Here is a 15,865-nt window from a genome sequence, read left to right on the forward strand (position 1 = left end):
TTTGTTTCCCCTTCCCTTCCTTTCTGCCTTCCCTCCTCCTCCTCCTCCTCCTCCTCCTCTTCCTCTTTTTCTCCCCCTCTCTGTCCCTCTCCCCAACCCCTTTGCCTATGAAGCTCAGGATGGTCTTGAACCCTCCTCCTCCTCCTCCTCCTCCTCCTCCTCCTCCTCCTCCTCCTCCTCCTCCTCTCTTTCTCCCCCTCTCTGTCCCTCCCCCCAACCCCTTTGCCTATGAAGCTCAGGATGGTCTTGAACCCATAATCCTCCTTGCCTGTATCTCCCCACTACTGGGATTACAATTACAGGTGTGCACTACTCTGTCTGTCTTGAATTTAGATCCCTTCTGTTCTTCAGCCTGAAGAAGTGTGTGTGTGTGTGTGTGTGTGTGTGTGTGTGTGTGTGTGTGTGTGTGTCCCGCCAAGCCCATTGCATATGTCCCCTTCTTTCTTCTAGTACATTCCTTCCTCCCTCTTCATATATACACACCTGTCTCAAAAACCCTCAAGCTATGTCCAACACCATCATCCTCTTTGCTGCTGCTGCTGCAGCCCAAACCAGTGCCTTTCCTCTCCAGTCCCTGCCACTGCCCTGCCTTGGGCCTGCTCCCTGCTCCTCTGCTGTGGGGGTCTCTCTCTGGTCCTCCCTCTGGGCTCCTGGTCTCAGGAAGCTGCGGAAGGCAGTATTCTGATCTGGGATTCCCAGGAGGATCTCATGGATCTGACCCCTGCTCCCAGGAAAGCCCATGTCACCCTTAGGTAAAGGGCGGCACATGGAGCGGTTAGCTTGTCCCCTACCCCACCCCTGCATCACGGCAGCCTGGGAACTAGAGGCCCTGGGTACATATGTTCCCTTGTCCCAGTGGCCGGTCATGAGCACAATCCTGAATTTCAGGTCTATAAATCACTCAAGTGTCAGGGAGTTCATAAAATCTATCTTCCCATCATGGTCAGCCTGCTCAACCCCTGTCCCCACCTCCTCGGAGACTGTCTCAAGGAGGGGTTTGGGCTTATATAGGGAGCTGCTGTGGGTGGGGCTGGCCAGAGAGGTTTCTGCACTGAAGGTGAGGAGGGGGTTCTGGGAATTGACAGGGCATGGGAACTGAGAGCAACAAGTGCCCAGTAAGAGTCCAACTTCCTTATTCCGTAGAAGGCTCACTGGCAGGCTCCGGGACTCTGGGCATGTGGGTCTCGGCCTGGGCTCTGCAGCAAGTGAGCATCCCCGGACGGACAGAGTGTGGAGTGGAGAAGCGGGTCTGCTGGGTCTCCCCGCTAACTTCTGTCCTGTCTCATTCCTGCTCCTTTTCCCCAGCAGGAAGATGGCTTCTGCAGCAACAGAGGAAGAGAAGGGGTCTCCTGTGGTGGTGGGGCTGCTGGTTGTAGGCAACATCATTATTCTGGTGAGGCCCCAGTTCTGGGGAGCATGGGAGTGGGGGGTGACAACCCCAAACCTAAGGTGGGGATGAGGACCTAAGTCTATCTGCTGTAGTTTCTAGTCCCTGCAGCCTGGAGGGAACCCAGCTACCTGACCTTGCAGCCGGAGAGAGGGTGCGAGGAACCTGTCCTCACAGTCTTCCTTGTCAGTAACTGAGCCCGTGCGGCTCTCGGAGATTCATCCACAATTTGTGAAAAATGCTTGATAGACAGGAATGGTGGTACACACCTGTAATCCTAGCATGTGGAAGGACGAGGCCAGAGAGCTGCTGGGAGTTTGAGGCCAACCTAGATCAGAGTGTGAAACTATGTTCCAAGAGAGGAGGGAGGGAGGGAGGGAAGGAGGGAGGGAAGGAAGGAGGGAGGAGGGAGGGAGAGAAGGAGGGAGGGAAGGAAGGAGGGAGGGAGGGCGAGCTCAAGCAGCTGGGTGTGGTGCACACCTGTGATTGGGAAGTGCATAGAGAGAGAGTTCATGGCCAGCTTCAGCTACATAGAGATTTGAAGACCTGCCTGGGCTGCAGGAGACCAAATCTTTAAAAACAAACCATTCTGGCTGGGTGGGGTGGCCCACACTTTTAATCCCAGCACTGAGGAGGCAGAGGTGGGGGATGGCTGTAAATGCAAAGCCAGCCTGGCCTATGTAGGGAGTTCCAAGATAGCCAGGGCTACACAGCAAGACTCAGTCACAGCAAAACAAAACTGTAACACCCAGGAAGAACAAGGCTCATCCCCTCCCCTTTCTTCCTTCCCCACCTGCGGCGCTTGTTGGAGGCAGCTAGTTCCAGGTCTGCTTGCACTGAATGTGGAACCACAAACAAAATTTACATTAAGTTTTGTGTCCTAAAGCAAACAAACAAAAAAATCATGCAGCGTTTGAAACAACTCAGTGGCTAAGCCTGAGGGCCTGAGTTCAGTTCCTGGGACCCATGTAGTGGAAGGAGGAAACTGAATCCCACAAGGTGCTCTCTGTCTTTTTTTTTTTTTTTTTTTTTTAAAGATTTATTTATTAATTATGTATACAATGTTCTGTCTGCATGTACGCCTGCAGGCCAGAAGAGGGCGCCAGATCTCATTACAGATGGTTGTGAGCCACCATGTGGTTGCTGGGAATTGAACTCAGGACCTCTGGAAGAACAGCCAGTGCTCTTAACTGCTGAGCCATCTCTCCAGCCCCTTTTTTTTTTTTTTTTTTTTTTCCAGAGCTGAGGACTGAACCCAGGGCCTTGCGCTTGCTAGGCAAGCACTCTACCACTGAGCTAAACCCCCAGCCCCTTGACTACCACACTCAAGGAATTGCACTCTTTCTTATGCACACCCACACGCAATAAATAATAAATATTTTTAAACATATGGTAGCGATTTTCACAAAGTGACTGCTTTCAGTTTTTTGAGACAGGGTCTCACTATGTAGCCCTGGCTGGCCTGGACCTTGCTAAGTAGACTGGGCTAGCCTCCAACTCCTAGAGATCCACCTGCCTCTGCCTCCTGAGTGCTGGCATAAAGACATGTACCACATCCAGAGATAATTGTTTCTTATTTTTTAGGGTATTTCTATGTAGACCAGGCTGGCCTTGAACTCACAGATCTACTTACCTCTGGGGTTAGGGGTATGCACCACCATGTCTAGCCAAGATTTTTTTAATTTTTTTTATTGGTTGAGAGTTCATACGGTGTGTTTTAGTCATATTCAGCACCCCTTTACCCAACTTTCTCAATTTACTCCCTACCACCCCAAGATTTTTATTTTTAAAGTATGTGTAGCTAGCCATTGTGGTGTCCATGTCTTTAGTCCCAGCACTGGAGAGGCTGAGGCAGGCAGATCTCTGTGAGTTCAAGGCCAACCTGGTCTATGTAGTGAGTACCATGCTAGCCAGGGCTACACAGAGAGACCTCATCTCAAAATAAGTAAATAAATGTGAATATATATGTGTGTGGGTGCAGGTGAGTGCAGGCGTCCTTAGGGGCCAGAGGGAGCATTGGATTTCCCTGGAGCTGGAGTTTCAGCTGGTTGAGAGCCACCTGATGTGGCTTCTGGGGACCGGACTCAGTCCTCAGGAAGAGCAGTGAGCACTCCTAACTAGCAGCTGCCTCTTCAGCCCTCGATGTCGGCTCTCAAACAGTGAAAACCATGGATGCTTTTGCACTGCTTTGGCCCGGCAGGCTCTAGTGGCTGTGGGGCTTGTCGCCCTCAGTAGCACCTCTGTGACCCCAGCTTTTTCATCCTAGCAAGAGACACAAGGACGCCTGAGCCTACAGTGAGTTCCTGGGCTAATGGTTTTAGACCGGAGTCTGTCTAAGTGGTTAAGGAAAGCTACTGGGGTCCTGCCCCTCCATAGCCTTCTCCCAGAGTTCCAGAAGAGACTTTACCAGTGGTGGATTAATCAGAGGGATTCTCTAACAAATCTACGCACACGAAATTCTTTAGTCCATACGCTTTGTTCTTCGGAGCCAGTTCTCTCTCCACACAGCTTCTTTTCTGCTCTCACACTTAGCTCCTCTCCTGCCTGATTCTCTCTACATCTTTCTGCTGTTCCCTCTAAGACTGTTTTAACTCCTTCATCTTAGTTCTGCCCCATCGTGGTCTTTCTCATCTCGTTCTTACCCACCTAGTTCTTCCCCATCTGGCTCTTCCTCACCTTCCATCTCATCCTTCTAGTTCTCTCTTCTAGTCCTTCAATCTAGTTCTGTCAAGTCTCTGAGGTTTACAGTTATATACCCACGCAACAGCAATGCTCTGGCTGAGGCAAGGTCACCAGGCTTGAATTCCCTCAGGGTCAAAAGGAGGGGCAATAAGACCCACACAAAGAGCAGTAATTGCCAGCCATCATCTGCAACCCAAAAGGGAAGTGGCTAATAGGAAATGAATTAACTGAGGCTAAATTCAGTTAGTATCTAAGCAAAGGGGTTTATGTGCTCAAACTGTATTCTTAGAAGTGGTTAGTTGAAACCTATAGAACCTATAAGTCACTAGGTCATGGGTGAAAATAAAACTGCCTTTTCTCCTTTGGTCCCCTTATCTGTCCAAGCTATCTCAGCTCCTGCCGTTTTCTGGCAGGACGGGGGAGTGCACTCGGTGGCTGGGCACCCTGAGTCATAGCCTGATGTACCTGTAAGTAGAAACCCTTTAGTTCTGAGTTAATTGTTAAGGGTGGATCTAAAACTAGAGATAAGACTTCGGAAAGGAGAAAGTTAAGCTTAATTAACACATCCACCAGGCCTTCTCAGATAGTCTGGATGCTTAACTCTGTTCTTCAAGAATCTGTGAGGTATCTCAGATAAGATACTTTCCTCCATCCGAGGATGGTCCTGGCCGGATGCTGCTAATGGCAATAATTACAGAGGGGCCTGAAATTAGGGATTCTGACTGTGTCTGGTGTAGCACAGTTGGAGAAAGTTACACAAGTACTTTCATTGTAGAGGGGACATTGTGCCCAATGGATGATGGGAAAGCTACAACAGCACACGAGAAATTCAAAGCAGGAAATGGCTAATAATCAGAAGCCAGTATCACCAAGACAAGGAGCCTTGGCCTCAACCTCTGGAAGAGTTCTTAATTCTTCCAGGTCTAGTTTTGTCATAATCAGCTGAATTCCTACTTCATATATTTTTTGTGGCCTGCAGCAAGTGGTATATTATTTGCATGGTCCTGAGTAGTCAGATACCACAGCTAATAACAATACTGATTATCCCACACTCAGTGCACAGTAATCCATTACAAGTATTAGCTTTTGCCAGGTGGTGGTGGCTCACACCTTAATCCCAGCACTCAGGAGGCAGAGGCAGACGGATCTCTGTGAGTTTGAGGCCAGTACGGTCTACAGAGCGAGATCCAGGACAGCCAGGGCTGTTACATAGAGAAACCCTGTCTCAAAAAAACAAAGCAAAACAAAACATTGTTAGCTTTTATCACCATCACAAGTATCCACAGATAGCCCAGTGTGATCGATACACCTCTAGTATTGAGGCAGCTGCAATAGGAAGGTAGGCTACCCTGGGCTACACAGTAAATCCAGGCCACCCTGGGCTACACAGTAAATCCAGGCCACCCTGGGCTACATCCTGAGAGCTTGTCTCAAAAAACCAAAACGACAAACAAAAGCCTACCCACAGAGAAGTTGTCTTCCTTCTCCTCCTCTTCCTTCTCCTTTTTCTCTTTCCTTCTCTTCTTTTTTTTTTTTTTTTGGTTTTTCAAGACTGGGTTTCTCCATATATCAGAACTCACATGCCCATCAGCCTCTGCTCTGCCCCCCAGGTGCTGGGATTAAAGGCCTGTGCCACCCACCATGCCTAGCTTTATAGATGACAGAGTTTTTAATTCTTTGTCCCCACGGCAACCCTGTAGTTACCAGATGTTTGTTTCCTTTTTGTTATTTTTTTAAAGATTTATTTATTTATTTATTTATTTATTTATTTATTATGTATACAGTGCTCTGTCTGCATGAATGCCTACAGACCAGAAGAGGGCACCAGATCTCATTACAGATGGTTGTGAGCCACCATGTGGTTGCTGGGAATTGAACTCAGGACCTCTGGAAGAGCAGGCAGTGCTCTTAACCTCTGAGCCATCTCTCCAGCCCCTTTTTTGTTATTTTTGAGAGAAGGTCTCTCATGTAGTCTAGCCTGGCCTCAAACTCCCTGTGCAGCTAAGGATAGACTTGAACTTTGGATCTTCCTGCCTCTACTGAGCTTATAGGAATGTACCAGCAGGCCCAGTTTCTATAAGGCTGGCAACTGAGTACAGGGCTTTTTTGCATGCTAGAGAAGCCCTCTACCAGCTGAGAGACATGCCCTAGTCTTTCTGGTATTTCTTTAAGCAAACACAGCGGACAGAAACAGATAGTCTATTTTCTTGTTCCAGTGTGGCTCACCGCTATATGCCCTTCAGTAGCTCCCATAGCCTCTAGGCTGCTCCATATGAGACCACAGAATGCCAGGCTCCAGGCATCTGGGCAGTCACACATGCTCTGCCATGTGGCCTCCACTCCCCTTGTCATGGTGCTGCAGAGAAAAAGCCTGAGATGGCTCTGGCCTTGCCTGGGACAGAGCACCTGTCAGATGAACTGACCGACTGAGGGGTTGACGCAGGTGTCGTATAGTTCTGCCCACCTGTCCAATCCTGTCCTAGGGACCGCACCACGAAACACGGCGGGCCACTAGGGCGGCTTCCTATGTCCACCCTGCTTGCCAAGCCTGGCATGTGGCATCTCCTTTTATCTTTGAAGCCACTGGCACCTGGGATGTGGGGGCTGAGGTTCTAGCTGGACCTGTTTCTTCCTTCTTGGCTTCTTCCTACCCCATCCCTGCTCATAAAGATGTGGCTAGCCTCCCTTCCAAGCCCACTTTACCCCAAGGGCACGGGGAGGTTCTGGACCAGGAAAGAAGTGCTTTTGGAGACTCACAACCCAACTGCTGGCCCCAGGCATACTTCCCTAACCTTTCCTGTCCAGTTGTCAGGCCTGGCCCTATTTGCCGAGACAGTGTGGGTGACAGCTGACCAGTACCGTGTGTACCCACTGATGGGCGTCTCAGGCAAGGATGATGTCTTCGCTGGCGCCTGGATTGCCATCTTCTGCGGCTTCTCTTTCTTCGTGGTGGCCAGCTTTGGTGTAGGAGCCGCACTCTGCCGCCTTCGGTCCATGATCCTCACGGTGAGATCCCAGGTTGTGGATGGTGGAAGTGGTCATCACAGTCACGGGCGACAGCAGGGGCCATGAGTGTGACTCCTGGATGGCACCTCACTTAGGACCTCACAACACCATCTCATTCACCATGCCCTGGCCCCATAACTTAGTTTCCACCATCACCCTCATTGTACAGAAGAATTCCCAATAATATAATGAGAATTGAAACCCAACTATTTGGTCTCCATGGTCTGTGGTCCTGAGTTGCAATAACAACGAAATGTAGTAATACAGCTATCATTTAACAACCATGCAATATATAACCGGAGCTCAACACTTTACACAGATTAGTTCAAATATGTCACGTGGTCTATGATGAAATGTCATCACCTCTACACTATTTGACAGAAAATTGGAACAGATTCAGGGAGAGGAAGTCACCCATGCAGGACCACACAGCCCAGTTACACCAGAAAAAACCAGCTCTTGACTCAATTCTAGTTCCTGTTTAAGATTTATTCTATTTTATTTTATTTATTTATATTTTTTATGTATGAGTGTTCTGCACACCAGAAGAGGGCACCAGATCTCATTACAGATAGTTGTGAGCCACCATGTGGTTGTGGGAATTGAACTCAGTATCAGCCAGTGCTCTTAACCTGTGAGCCATCTCTCCAGCCCCAAGATTTCTTGTGTTTTATTAGTATATGAGTGCGCATGTGTGTGGCACACTTGCTCAGCTGTCCAAGGAAACCAGAAGAGGGAGTAGGATCTCCTAACGCTGGAGTTAGAGGTGGCTATGGGATGCTGATGGGGGTGCTGGGAACTGAACTCAGGACTTATGCAAGAACAGCACATGGCTTTCACTAAGCCGTCTCTCCAGCCCCTGCTTTTATATTTTTAAGACAGAGTCTCCCTATGTAGCCCCAGCTGCCCTCGAACTCACAGTCCTCCTGCCTCAGCCTCTCAAGTGCTTGGATTAGAGGTGTGTTCCACCACATCTCATAAGCCCATCGTCGTTTTGTTTTGTTTTAAGACGCGGTCTCACTCTGCTTTGGTTGACCTTGAATTTACTGTGTAAACCAAGCCTGCTTCCAAATGAACCGCCACCCCCGAGAAGCCCACACTTTTAATCCCTGCCACGTCCCCTGCCCCCGACCTTATAGCAAGCAGTTTAGGCCATGGGCTCTCGGTCTTCCCAGAAACCATATGAAATTGTGCTTTTAAGCTCATTTACCAGAGAGAGAAGCAGAAGCTCCAAGAGGGGAGCCACTGCCTCTCCCAAGTGTTGGGAAGAACATATGTCCCATGCAAACAACTCGGTGCTTCCTCTGCTACGGAGGGTCCTTTAGGCTCCCAGGAACTTTATGTAGTCAATAAGTGTTTACTGGACATGAAGCACAGCGAAAACACCCTTGATCTGGGGAAACAAGGGAGCCTGGGTAGGGTGGGAAAACCCACATCCAGCAGCAGCAGCAGCAGCAGAGAAAAGCAGGTGAGGGGCAGTGAGCTCAGTGTGCACTCAAGAGCAGCATGAGCAAAGGCCCTGTGGTCGGAGCCGGCAGCCATCTATCCGGCAGTCAGAGAACAGTACAGGTAGGGCTGGGTAGGGCTGGGAGGGAACGGCTTAGGAGAGTTTGCCTTTATTATGTATAAGATGGGGCTATTAGTGGAAGGACTTCCTCGACACTCCCTCCCCCTCCTATCCCCCCATCCCCCTCTCCTGACACAGGGTCTCACTGTGTAGCTTGGCCAGGCCTGGAACTCACTGTGTGGACCAAGATACCTGCCGCTTCTGCCTAAGTGCTGAGACTTCAGGTGTGCACTGCCACACCCAGCCCCTCTCTCATTGTTCCCATCCCTTCTCCCCACCCTCCAATCACGTATTTAGCTTTCTGACATAACAGTTTAATCAAAGCCTGGAAGTCAACCTAGCTACTGGTTTTGTTTGTTGATTCTTTTTTTTTTTTTTTTTTTTTTTTTTTTGGTTTTTCGAGACAGGGTTTCTCTGTGTAGCTTTGCGCCTTTCCTGGAACTCACTTGGTAGCCCAGGCTGGCCTCGAACTCACAGAGATCCGCCTGGCTCTGCCTCCCGAGTGCTGGGATTAAAGGCGTGCGCCACCACCGCCCGGCTTAAACATAGCCTTTTTTTTTTTTTTGGTTTTTTTTTTTTTTTTTTTTTTTTTTGGTTTTTTTTGAGACAGGGTTTCTCTGTGTAGCTTTGCGCCTTTCCTGGAACTCACTTGGTAGCCCAGGCTGGCCTCGAACTCACAGAGATCCGCCTGGCTCTGCCTCCCAAGTGCTAGGATTAAAGGCGTGCGCCACCACCGCCCGGCCTGATTCTTTTGAGACAAGGTCTCTCTATGGAGTCCTGGCTGTCCTGGAGCTTGCTGTGTTGACCAGCCCAGCCTCAAACTCACAAAAATCCTCCTGCCTCTGCCTCCCAAGTTCGGGAATTAAAGGCATGCACCATCATGCCTGGCCTCTAACTTTTTAAAAATATGTCTGACTTGTCTTTCTCCTCATTTTTTTTCCTTATCGTGTAGCTGTGACTGTCCTAGAACTCACTCTGTAGACCAATTTGGCCTTGAACTCAGAGATCCTTCTGCCTCTGCCTCCCGAGTGCTGGGATTAGAAGTGTGCACCACTACACCGGGCTCATATTTTTTAAACTATATGTGTATATGTCTGTGGGTGTGTGCACGTGAGTGCAGGTGCATGTGAGTGCAGGTGCATGTGAAGGCTGTAAGAGGGCAGTAGGTCCCCCTGGGTTACACCCTAAAGTTACTGGTGGTGTGAGTCTCCTGATGTAGGTGCGGGGGCTTTACTCAGGGCCTCCCTGTGCACTGCTCTCTCAGCTCCTGAGCCACTTCTCAGCCCCTCCCCAAAGGATTTTGAAGCATAATCTAGATGTCCAGGTATTCATCTATAAATATTTGAGTATATTTTTTATGTGACATATAAAGACACCTTGCCTTTCTGAGGAAGGAACCCAGGCTTTGGGTGTACTAGACAAGCAGCCAGTCCATCACTGATGGATTCTAGGCAAGTAATCTACTGCTGAGTTATATTGACCTTTTAATGCCTTTTGCCCTCTAGGCCATGGCACACTGCAAAACATTCTCCTTAATCCTTTATATCTCCAGTGCCCTGTGTGAGCTGAAATGCTGATACCTTGAGAACAGCTTCTTTGCTTTTGTTTTTTATTTTCCTTTTTGGTTTTTGGAGATAGGGTTTCTCTGTGTAGCCCTGGCTGTCCTGGAACTCACTCTGTAAACCAGGCTGGCCTCGAACTCAGGGGTCCACCTGCTTCTGCCTTCCTAGCACTGGGATTTAAGGCGTGCGCCACCACTGACCAGCTTGGTCTCAAGTTTTCAATCTTCCACCTCACACACTACTTTTTCAAAATTAGTCCCTCTGTGTTTTTTGTTTGTTTTTCATTTTGTGTTTTGTTTTGGGGTGTGTGTGTGTGTGTGTGTGTGTGTGTGTGTGTGTGTGTGTGTGTGTGTACACTGCTGGAGAGGGAACCCAGAGTCTTATACATGCTAGGTAGCACTTTCCCCTGAACAAAAGTTCTGTTTGGGGCTGTGTATTATGACACACCCTTTAATTCCATCTCTCGGTGGCAGGAGGGGGTGGGGCATATTTCTATGAACTTGAAACCAGCTCTGTATGTAGTGATTTCCATGCTAACAAGGGAAGTCTACATGATGAGACCCTGTCACCTTTGTTTTGGCCCTTTGGCCTGAGGCTCTTGGGCATGGCCTCCGGCTGGCCTCTGCCATGGCTGCCTCTGTTCTCTCTGCAGTACCTGTTGCTGATGCTCATCGTCTACATCTTCGAGTGTGCCTCTTGCATCACGTCCTACACCCACCGTGACTATGTGAGCCAAGTGGAGGCGGGGGCGGGGGGGGGGGCATCCCTCGAGTTGGGAGGGTGGAGGGGAGTGGACCTCCATCCCTATCCAGCTGGCTCCTGCTCTTCCCTGTCCTCCCTCCTCAGATGGTGTCCAACCCGTCCCTGATCACCAAGCAAATGTTGACCTTCTACAGTGCAGACAGCGACCAGGGCCAGGAGCTCACCCGCCTCTGGGACCGGGTCATGATTGAGGTGGGTTGGGCTCTGTGATCACCTGCCAGGGACGGCAGAGTGACTGTGTTGAGGGCATCCGCTTGGGGGACCCAGGGGAGCCTTTGGTCACTATGGTTTTGTAGACAACAGACTTTCTGGGGTCACCAGGTTGGTAGGTGGCAGGGCTGCCCGCCTTGAGACACTGACAGTGGATGATGGCGACAGTGACCTTTAGTGTGTAAGTCAGGCTGACCTTGAGCCTACTGCTCTGTCTCTGCCTCACAAAACTCTCGTTTGGCAGTGTGTGTGTGTGTGTGTGTGTGTGTGTGTGTGTGTGTGTGTGTGTTGCTGGGGACCAAACCCAGGACTTCAAGGAAAGGGCTCTACCACTTAGCTATTTGTTACTCTACTTTCCAGCCCTCTTTTTTTTTTTTAACTTTTTGAGTGAGATAGGGTTGCCATAAGTTACCCAGGCTACCCTTTAATTCACTATGTAGCCCAGGCAGGCCTTGAACTTGTGATCCTGTCTCAGTCTCCTGAGTAGCTAGAATTACAGCCCTGTTCCCCCACGATGAGCTCCTTTATTATATTTTTAAAGAATATGTATGTGTTACGGGTTGGGGAGATGGCTCAGTGGTTAGGTGCTTGTTCTACAGGTGAAAAGGTCAGAATCAGGTCGCCCGAAACCCAGATAAAGCAGGCTGAGGGTGTAACTCCAGTCTCAGAAGGTGGAGGCAGGGGACACACCAGAGCAAGCTGGCTAGCTAGACTAGCCATATTGGTAAGCTCTGGGTCTGATTGAGATACACTGCCTCAGTAAATGAGATGGAAGAGTCATCCAAGGATGCTTCTTTCCATCAACTTCAGGCCTCCACATACATGTGCACACATTTGCAAACCACACTCGTGCAAAAACATGCAAACCACAGAGACACACACTAAAAATAGAAAAAAGGAAATTTTATTTTTTTGATTTTGTGTGTATGAGTGTTTCTCATGCTGTCTGTGTATGCAGTGCCCTCAATGGCCAGAAGAGGGCATCAGATCCCCTGGAGCTGGAGTCACAGGTAGTTGTGAGCCACTTAATGTGGATGATGGAAACTGAACCCATTTCCTCTGCAAGAGCAGCCTGTGCTCTTAACCTCTGAGTCATTTCTCCAACCCTGCCTACCACTCATTTTTAAGACAGAGGTCGAGTCCAGAATGATGGCAATAGGTTTTCTGTCCTCCGATAATAAGTTTCTCTGCTGATGCAGTAAGCCAGAGCAAGCCGAATTGAAAAAGTGTAACAACAGGCGTTTGAGGGCAAAGCAACTTGGGCAGGTTCTCTGGTCCAGAGATTGAGGCCAGAGAATTCGAGTGCTCCAGCTAAGGCGGGTTTTATAGATTGTAGGTGAGGGGTGATGACATGTCCACCACGAGCTGGATTTGTTGCCAAGTATGGTCAAAAGCTGAGTGCTTAGGCGGGTAGCATCAGGGGAGCCATAGTCATCAAGAATACAGAACTAGGCTTTTTGGCACCTTTCCTTTGTTCGGAGACTCTCTGAGAGAGAGACAGGAATGGGGCTTCCTGGAACCTGCCGGGGCGAGCTGGTGGCTCCAACCAAACAGGTGGCACACGCCTTAATCCCGGTGGGTAGATCTTGTGAGTTCGAGACCAACTTGATCTATAGAGTGGGTTCCAGGGCTGCCGGGGCTAGACAGAGAAACCCTGTCTTGAAAAACCAAACAACAACAACAACAAAGAGATTCTTGAAGTCCAGGCTGGTGTTGAGCTCTTTATACACCCAAAGATGACTTTGAAATCCTCATGCTTTCTGCTTCTGCTTCCCAGTTCTGGGATTCCAGGTCTGAGACACAATACACCCATAGCTAGCTCAGAAGCCGGACTCTTAATGCATCCAACATAATATTGCAGAAAAAAAAGAAGGAGAAGGGGAAAGGGAAGTAGAGGAGGAGGAGGAGGAGGAGGAGGAGGAGGAGGAGGAGGAGGAAGCAGCCGTTGAATCCTAGCTCAGGCCAAGTCATGCAGTGGCCCAGAAACTGCACCATGTTAGGGGTGCCCATCCAAGGGCTTCTGATTAAATACCCATTTGAGCTGGGCATTGTGGTAAACCCCTAGAATTCTAGCACTGAGGCAGGCTGCCACCAGTTTAGGTTACATAGTGAGACCCTGTCCCCAAAACAACAACAAACCACTCAATGGGCTGAAAAAAGCCATAAATCCGCCTTTTGTAAAATATGATTTAATTTTTTTATGTGCATATGTGTGTCTGTCCAGACGTGTGTGTGGGTGCCCACAGAGGTCAGAAGAGGGCATGGAATCCTCTGGAACTAGAATTACAGGTAGTTGTGAGCCATCCAACATGGATGCTGGGAACTGAACTTGGATCCTCTTGAAAAGTGTCAGGTGGTTTTAAATTCTGGGCTATCTCCCGCCCCATTTAGTGTTTGGTGTCATTTTGACAGCACAGTTATCAACCAAAGAATTTTAAAAGAAAATTAATGTAGGCTTGGGCCGAATCTATCAGCCTTCACACACACACACACACACACACACACACACACACACACACACACACACACACAGAGTCTAGGACTCTAACAAGTGGGGTCCAGCTGTGCCAAATGTCCATCTGCCTCTCTTTAACTGTGTGACCTCAGCCCCAGCCTAAACCTGGCTCTTCCTACAGCAAGAATGCTGTGGCACATCTGGCCCCATGGACTGGGTGAATTACACATCAGCCTTCCGGGCAGCCACTCCAGAGGTGGAATTCCCCTGGCCCCCTCTGTGCTGCCGTCGGACAGGGAACTTCATCCCTATCAATGAAGAAGGCTGCCGAGTGGGCCACATGGACTACTTGTTTACCAAGGTGTGTCCCTTTGCCCTCTGTGTCTGTCTATCCATCTGCTCTGTTTCCCCCTCTCCCCATTCTACTGTCTGTCTGTTCATCTGTCTTCCAGCCTCTCCTCGCTGGCCTTCTCTTCCTTTCCCTTCTCCCTGGCCCTCACAGCTCTTTGTATGAGTCAGCAGGATGCACAAATACTCTGATTCAGACCTGCAGCTGGCTGGCTGGGATTGAGAGCAGCAACAGGAATGTCATCAGTTGCTGGAGCCAGGCCTTGCACACACACCTGCCATCCTGCCACTCAGTGAACCTCTGTTGTCTCTCTCTACAGGGCTGCTTCGAGCACATCGGCCATGCCATTGACAGCTACACATGGGGCATATCGTGGTTCGGCTTCGCCATCTTGATGTGGACAGTGAGAGAGGAGGCACCTGTGGGCTGTGGAGGAGGGACCTGCGGGTGTCCAGGGGTGTGGGTGTGGGCTTGGAGGAGACAAGTGGGTTTGGACTAGATTGCTCAGTCTCATCATTTGCCCACCTAGCTCCCTGTGATGCTGATAGCCATGTATTTCTACACCACTCTCTGAAGATGAAGGGGAGGCCATGTGTTCACCTCTGCCTGAAGATCCTGCCTCTCAGCTACACCTGGACCTCCTCAAGCTCCTCCCCACCCCAACCCCGTGTACCTCAGCCACAACTCGTCCCTGCCCACTCCCTCCATCTTTCCTTCTTGCAATACCAAGCCTTTTTGTACCTGCTTTTGTGTGCCTGGACCCCAGGGCCTGCTTTTGTGTGCCTGGACCCCAGGCCCTGTTTCACTTGGCAGATCTGGTTCATCTTCCTAGGGACAACAAAATGTCCTGTCCTCAGAGGCCCTTCCACTGTTCCTGACAACCCATCATGCACTTCTCTGTGGCTTCCAGAACTTCTTGCAGGTGTAACCGTTGTTGCTCAACAGCTTGTATAAGCTCTAATAGACCTAGATTGCTGAAAGAGGAGGGACACATTCTGCTGTGGTCATTGTGGGGTCCCCGTCATCACCCAGCATATGTCTAATAAACACTGGCTGGCTGAATGAGTAGATGAGTCTGTTTTCTGTGTGTTATTGGAGATGGGATTTTACTCTGAAGCCCAGACAGTCTTTGGAATTTATATGTATCCTAGGCTAGCCTGGAGGCCAAGGTGACCCCCTCTTGAGAAGATTACAGGTGGCATTCACAATCACCTCCCCTTCCCGTCTCCACCTTGAGAATGCTGTTATTCCAGGCATGCAACACTCCACCCAGCCTGGGTTTGTTTTCTTTTGGAGACAAGGGTGAGTGAATAAGACTTCAGAAGGAAGTGGCGATATCCACCTGGCATTGGTGAAGCATCACATGGGATTTATTGGTTCATGCCATTGATTCAAAAGGGCCGGCTGCAGGCATGTCTGGATACAGGAGTTCAGTCTAGGTTTCCACTGCTTCACTCTTAGACAAGATTCCTCTGAGAACGTCAAACTTAGTGCTTTGAAATTTTCTCTTCTTTCCTTCTTTCTTTCTTTCTTTTTCTTTCTTTCTTTTTTTGAGATATAGTCTCACTGTGTAGTCCAGGTTCTGTGTGTGTGTGTGTGTGTGTGTGTGTGTTTGTGTGTGACACATGTGCACGCATATACACACACACTCGGTCCAGATGAGGTCATCTGTTTTTTGGGGTTTTTTTTTTGTGTTTTTTTTTGGTTTTTCAAGACAGGGTTTCTCTGTGTAGCTTTGTGCCTTTCCTGGATCTCACTCTGTAGACCAGGCTGGCCTCGAAATCACAGAGATTCACTTGGCTCTGCCTCCCAAGTGCTGGGATTAAAGGCGTGCGCCACCCCCGCCCGGCAGAAGTCATCTGTCTTTCTCTGTGCTTCACTTTAT

General features: G+C 49.4%; 1 protein-coding gene across 2 annotated transcripts; it reads left to right on the top strand.

Annotated features, from left to right (window-relative positions):
- Positions 1 to 1,069: 1,069 nt before the first annotated feature.
- Positions 1,070 to 15,046, top strand: Upk1a (uroplakin 1A). Of its 2 annotated transcripts, XM_052761910.1 has the most exons (7): positions 1,070 to 1,393; positions 6,875 to 7,075; positions 10,857 to 10,931; positions 11,051 to 11,158; positions 13,813 to 13,992; positions 14,300 to 14,383; positions 14,510 to 15,046. In XM_052761910.1, the coding sequence occupies exons 1-7, from the start codon at positions 1,313 to 1,315 to the stop codon at positions 14,552 to 14,554; spliced, it is 774 nt and encodes a 257-aa protein (XP_052617870.1). In that variant the 5' UTR covers positions 1,070 to 1,312; the 3' UTR covers positions 14,555 to 15,046. The 2 variants fall into 2 exon arrangements, with proteins under 2 accessions (XP_052617870.1, XP_052617869.1); XM_052761909.1 differs by having other exon boundaries at positions 14,300 to 15,046.
- The last annotated feature ends 819 nt before the right edge of the window (positions 15,047 to 15,865 follow it).

Source organism: Peromyscus californicus, unplaced genomic scaffold, assembly GCF_007827085.1.
Source record: "Peromyscus californicus insignis strain IS unplaced genomic scaffold, ASM782708v3 Scaffold_4__1_contigs__length_199733344, whole genome shotgun sequence".
NCBI classification, from domain to species: domain Eukaryota; kingdom Metazoa; phylum Chordata; class Mammalia; order Rodentia; family Cricetidae; genus Peromyscus; species Peromyscus californicus.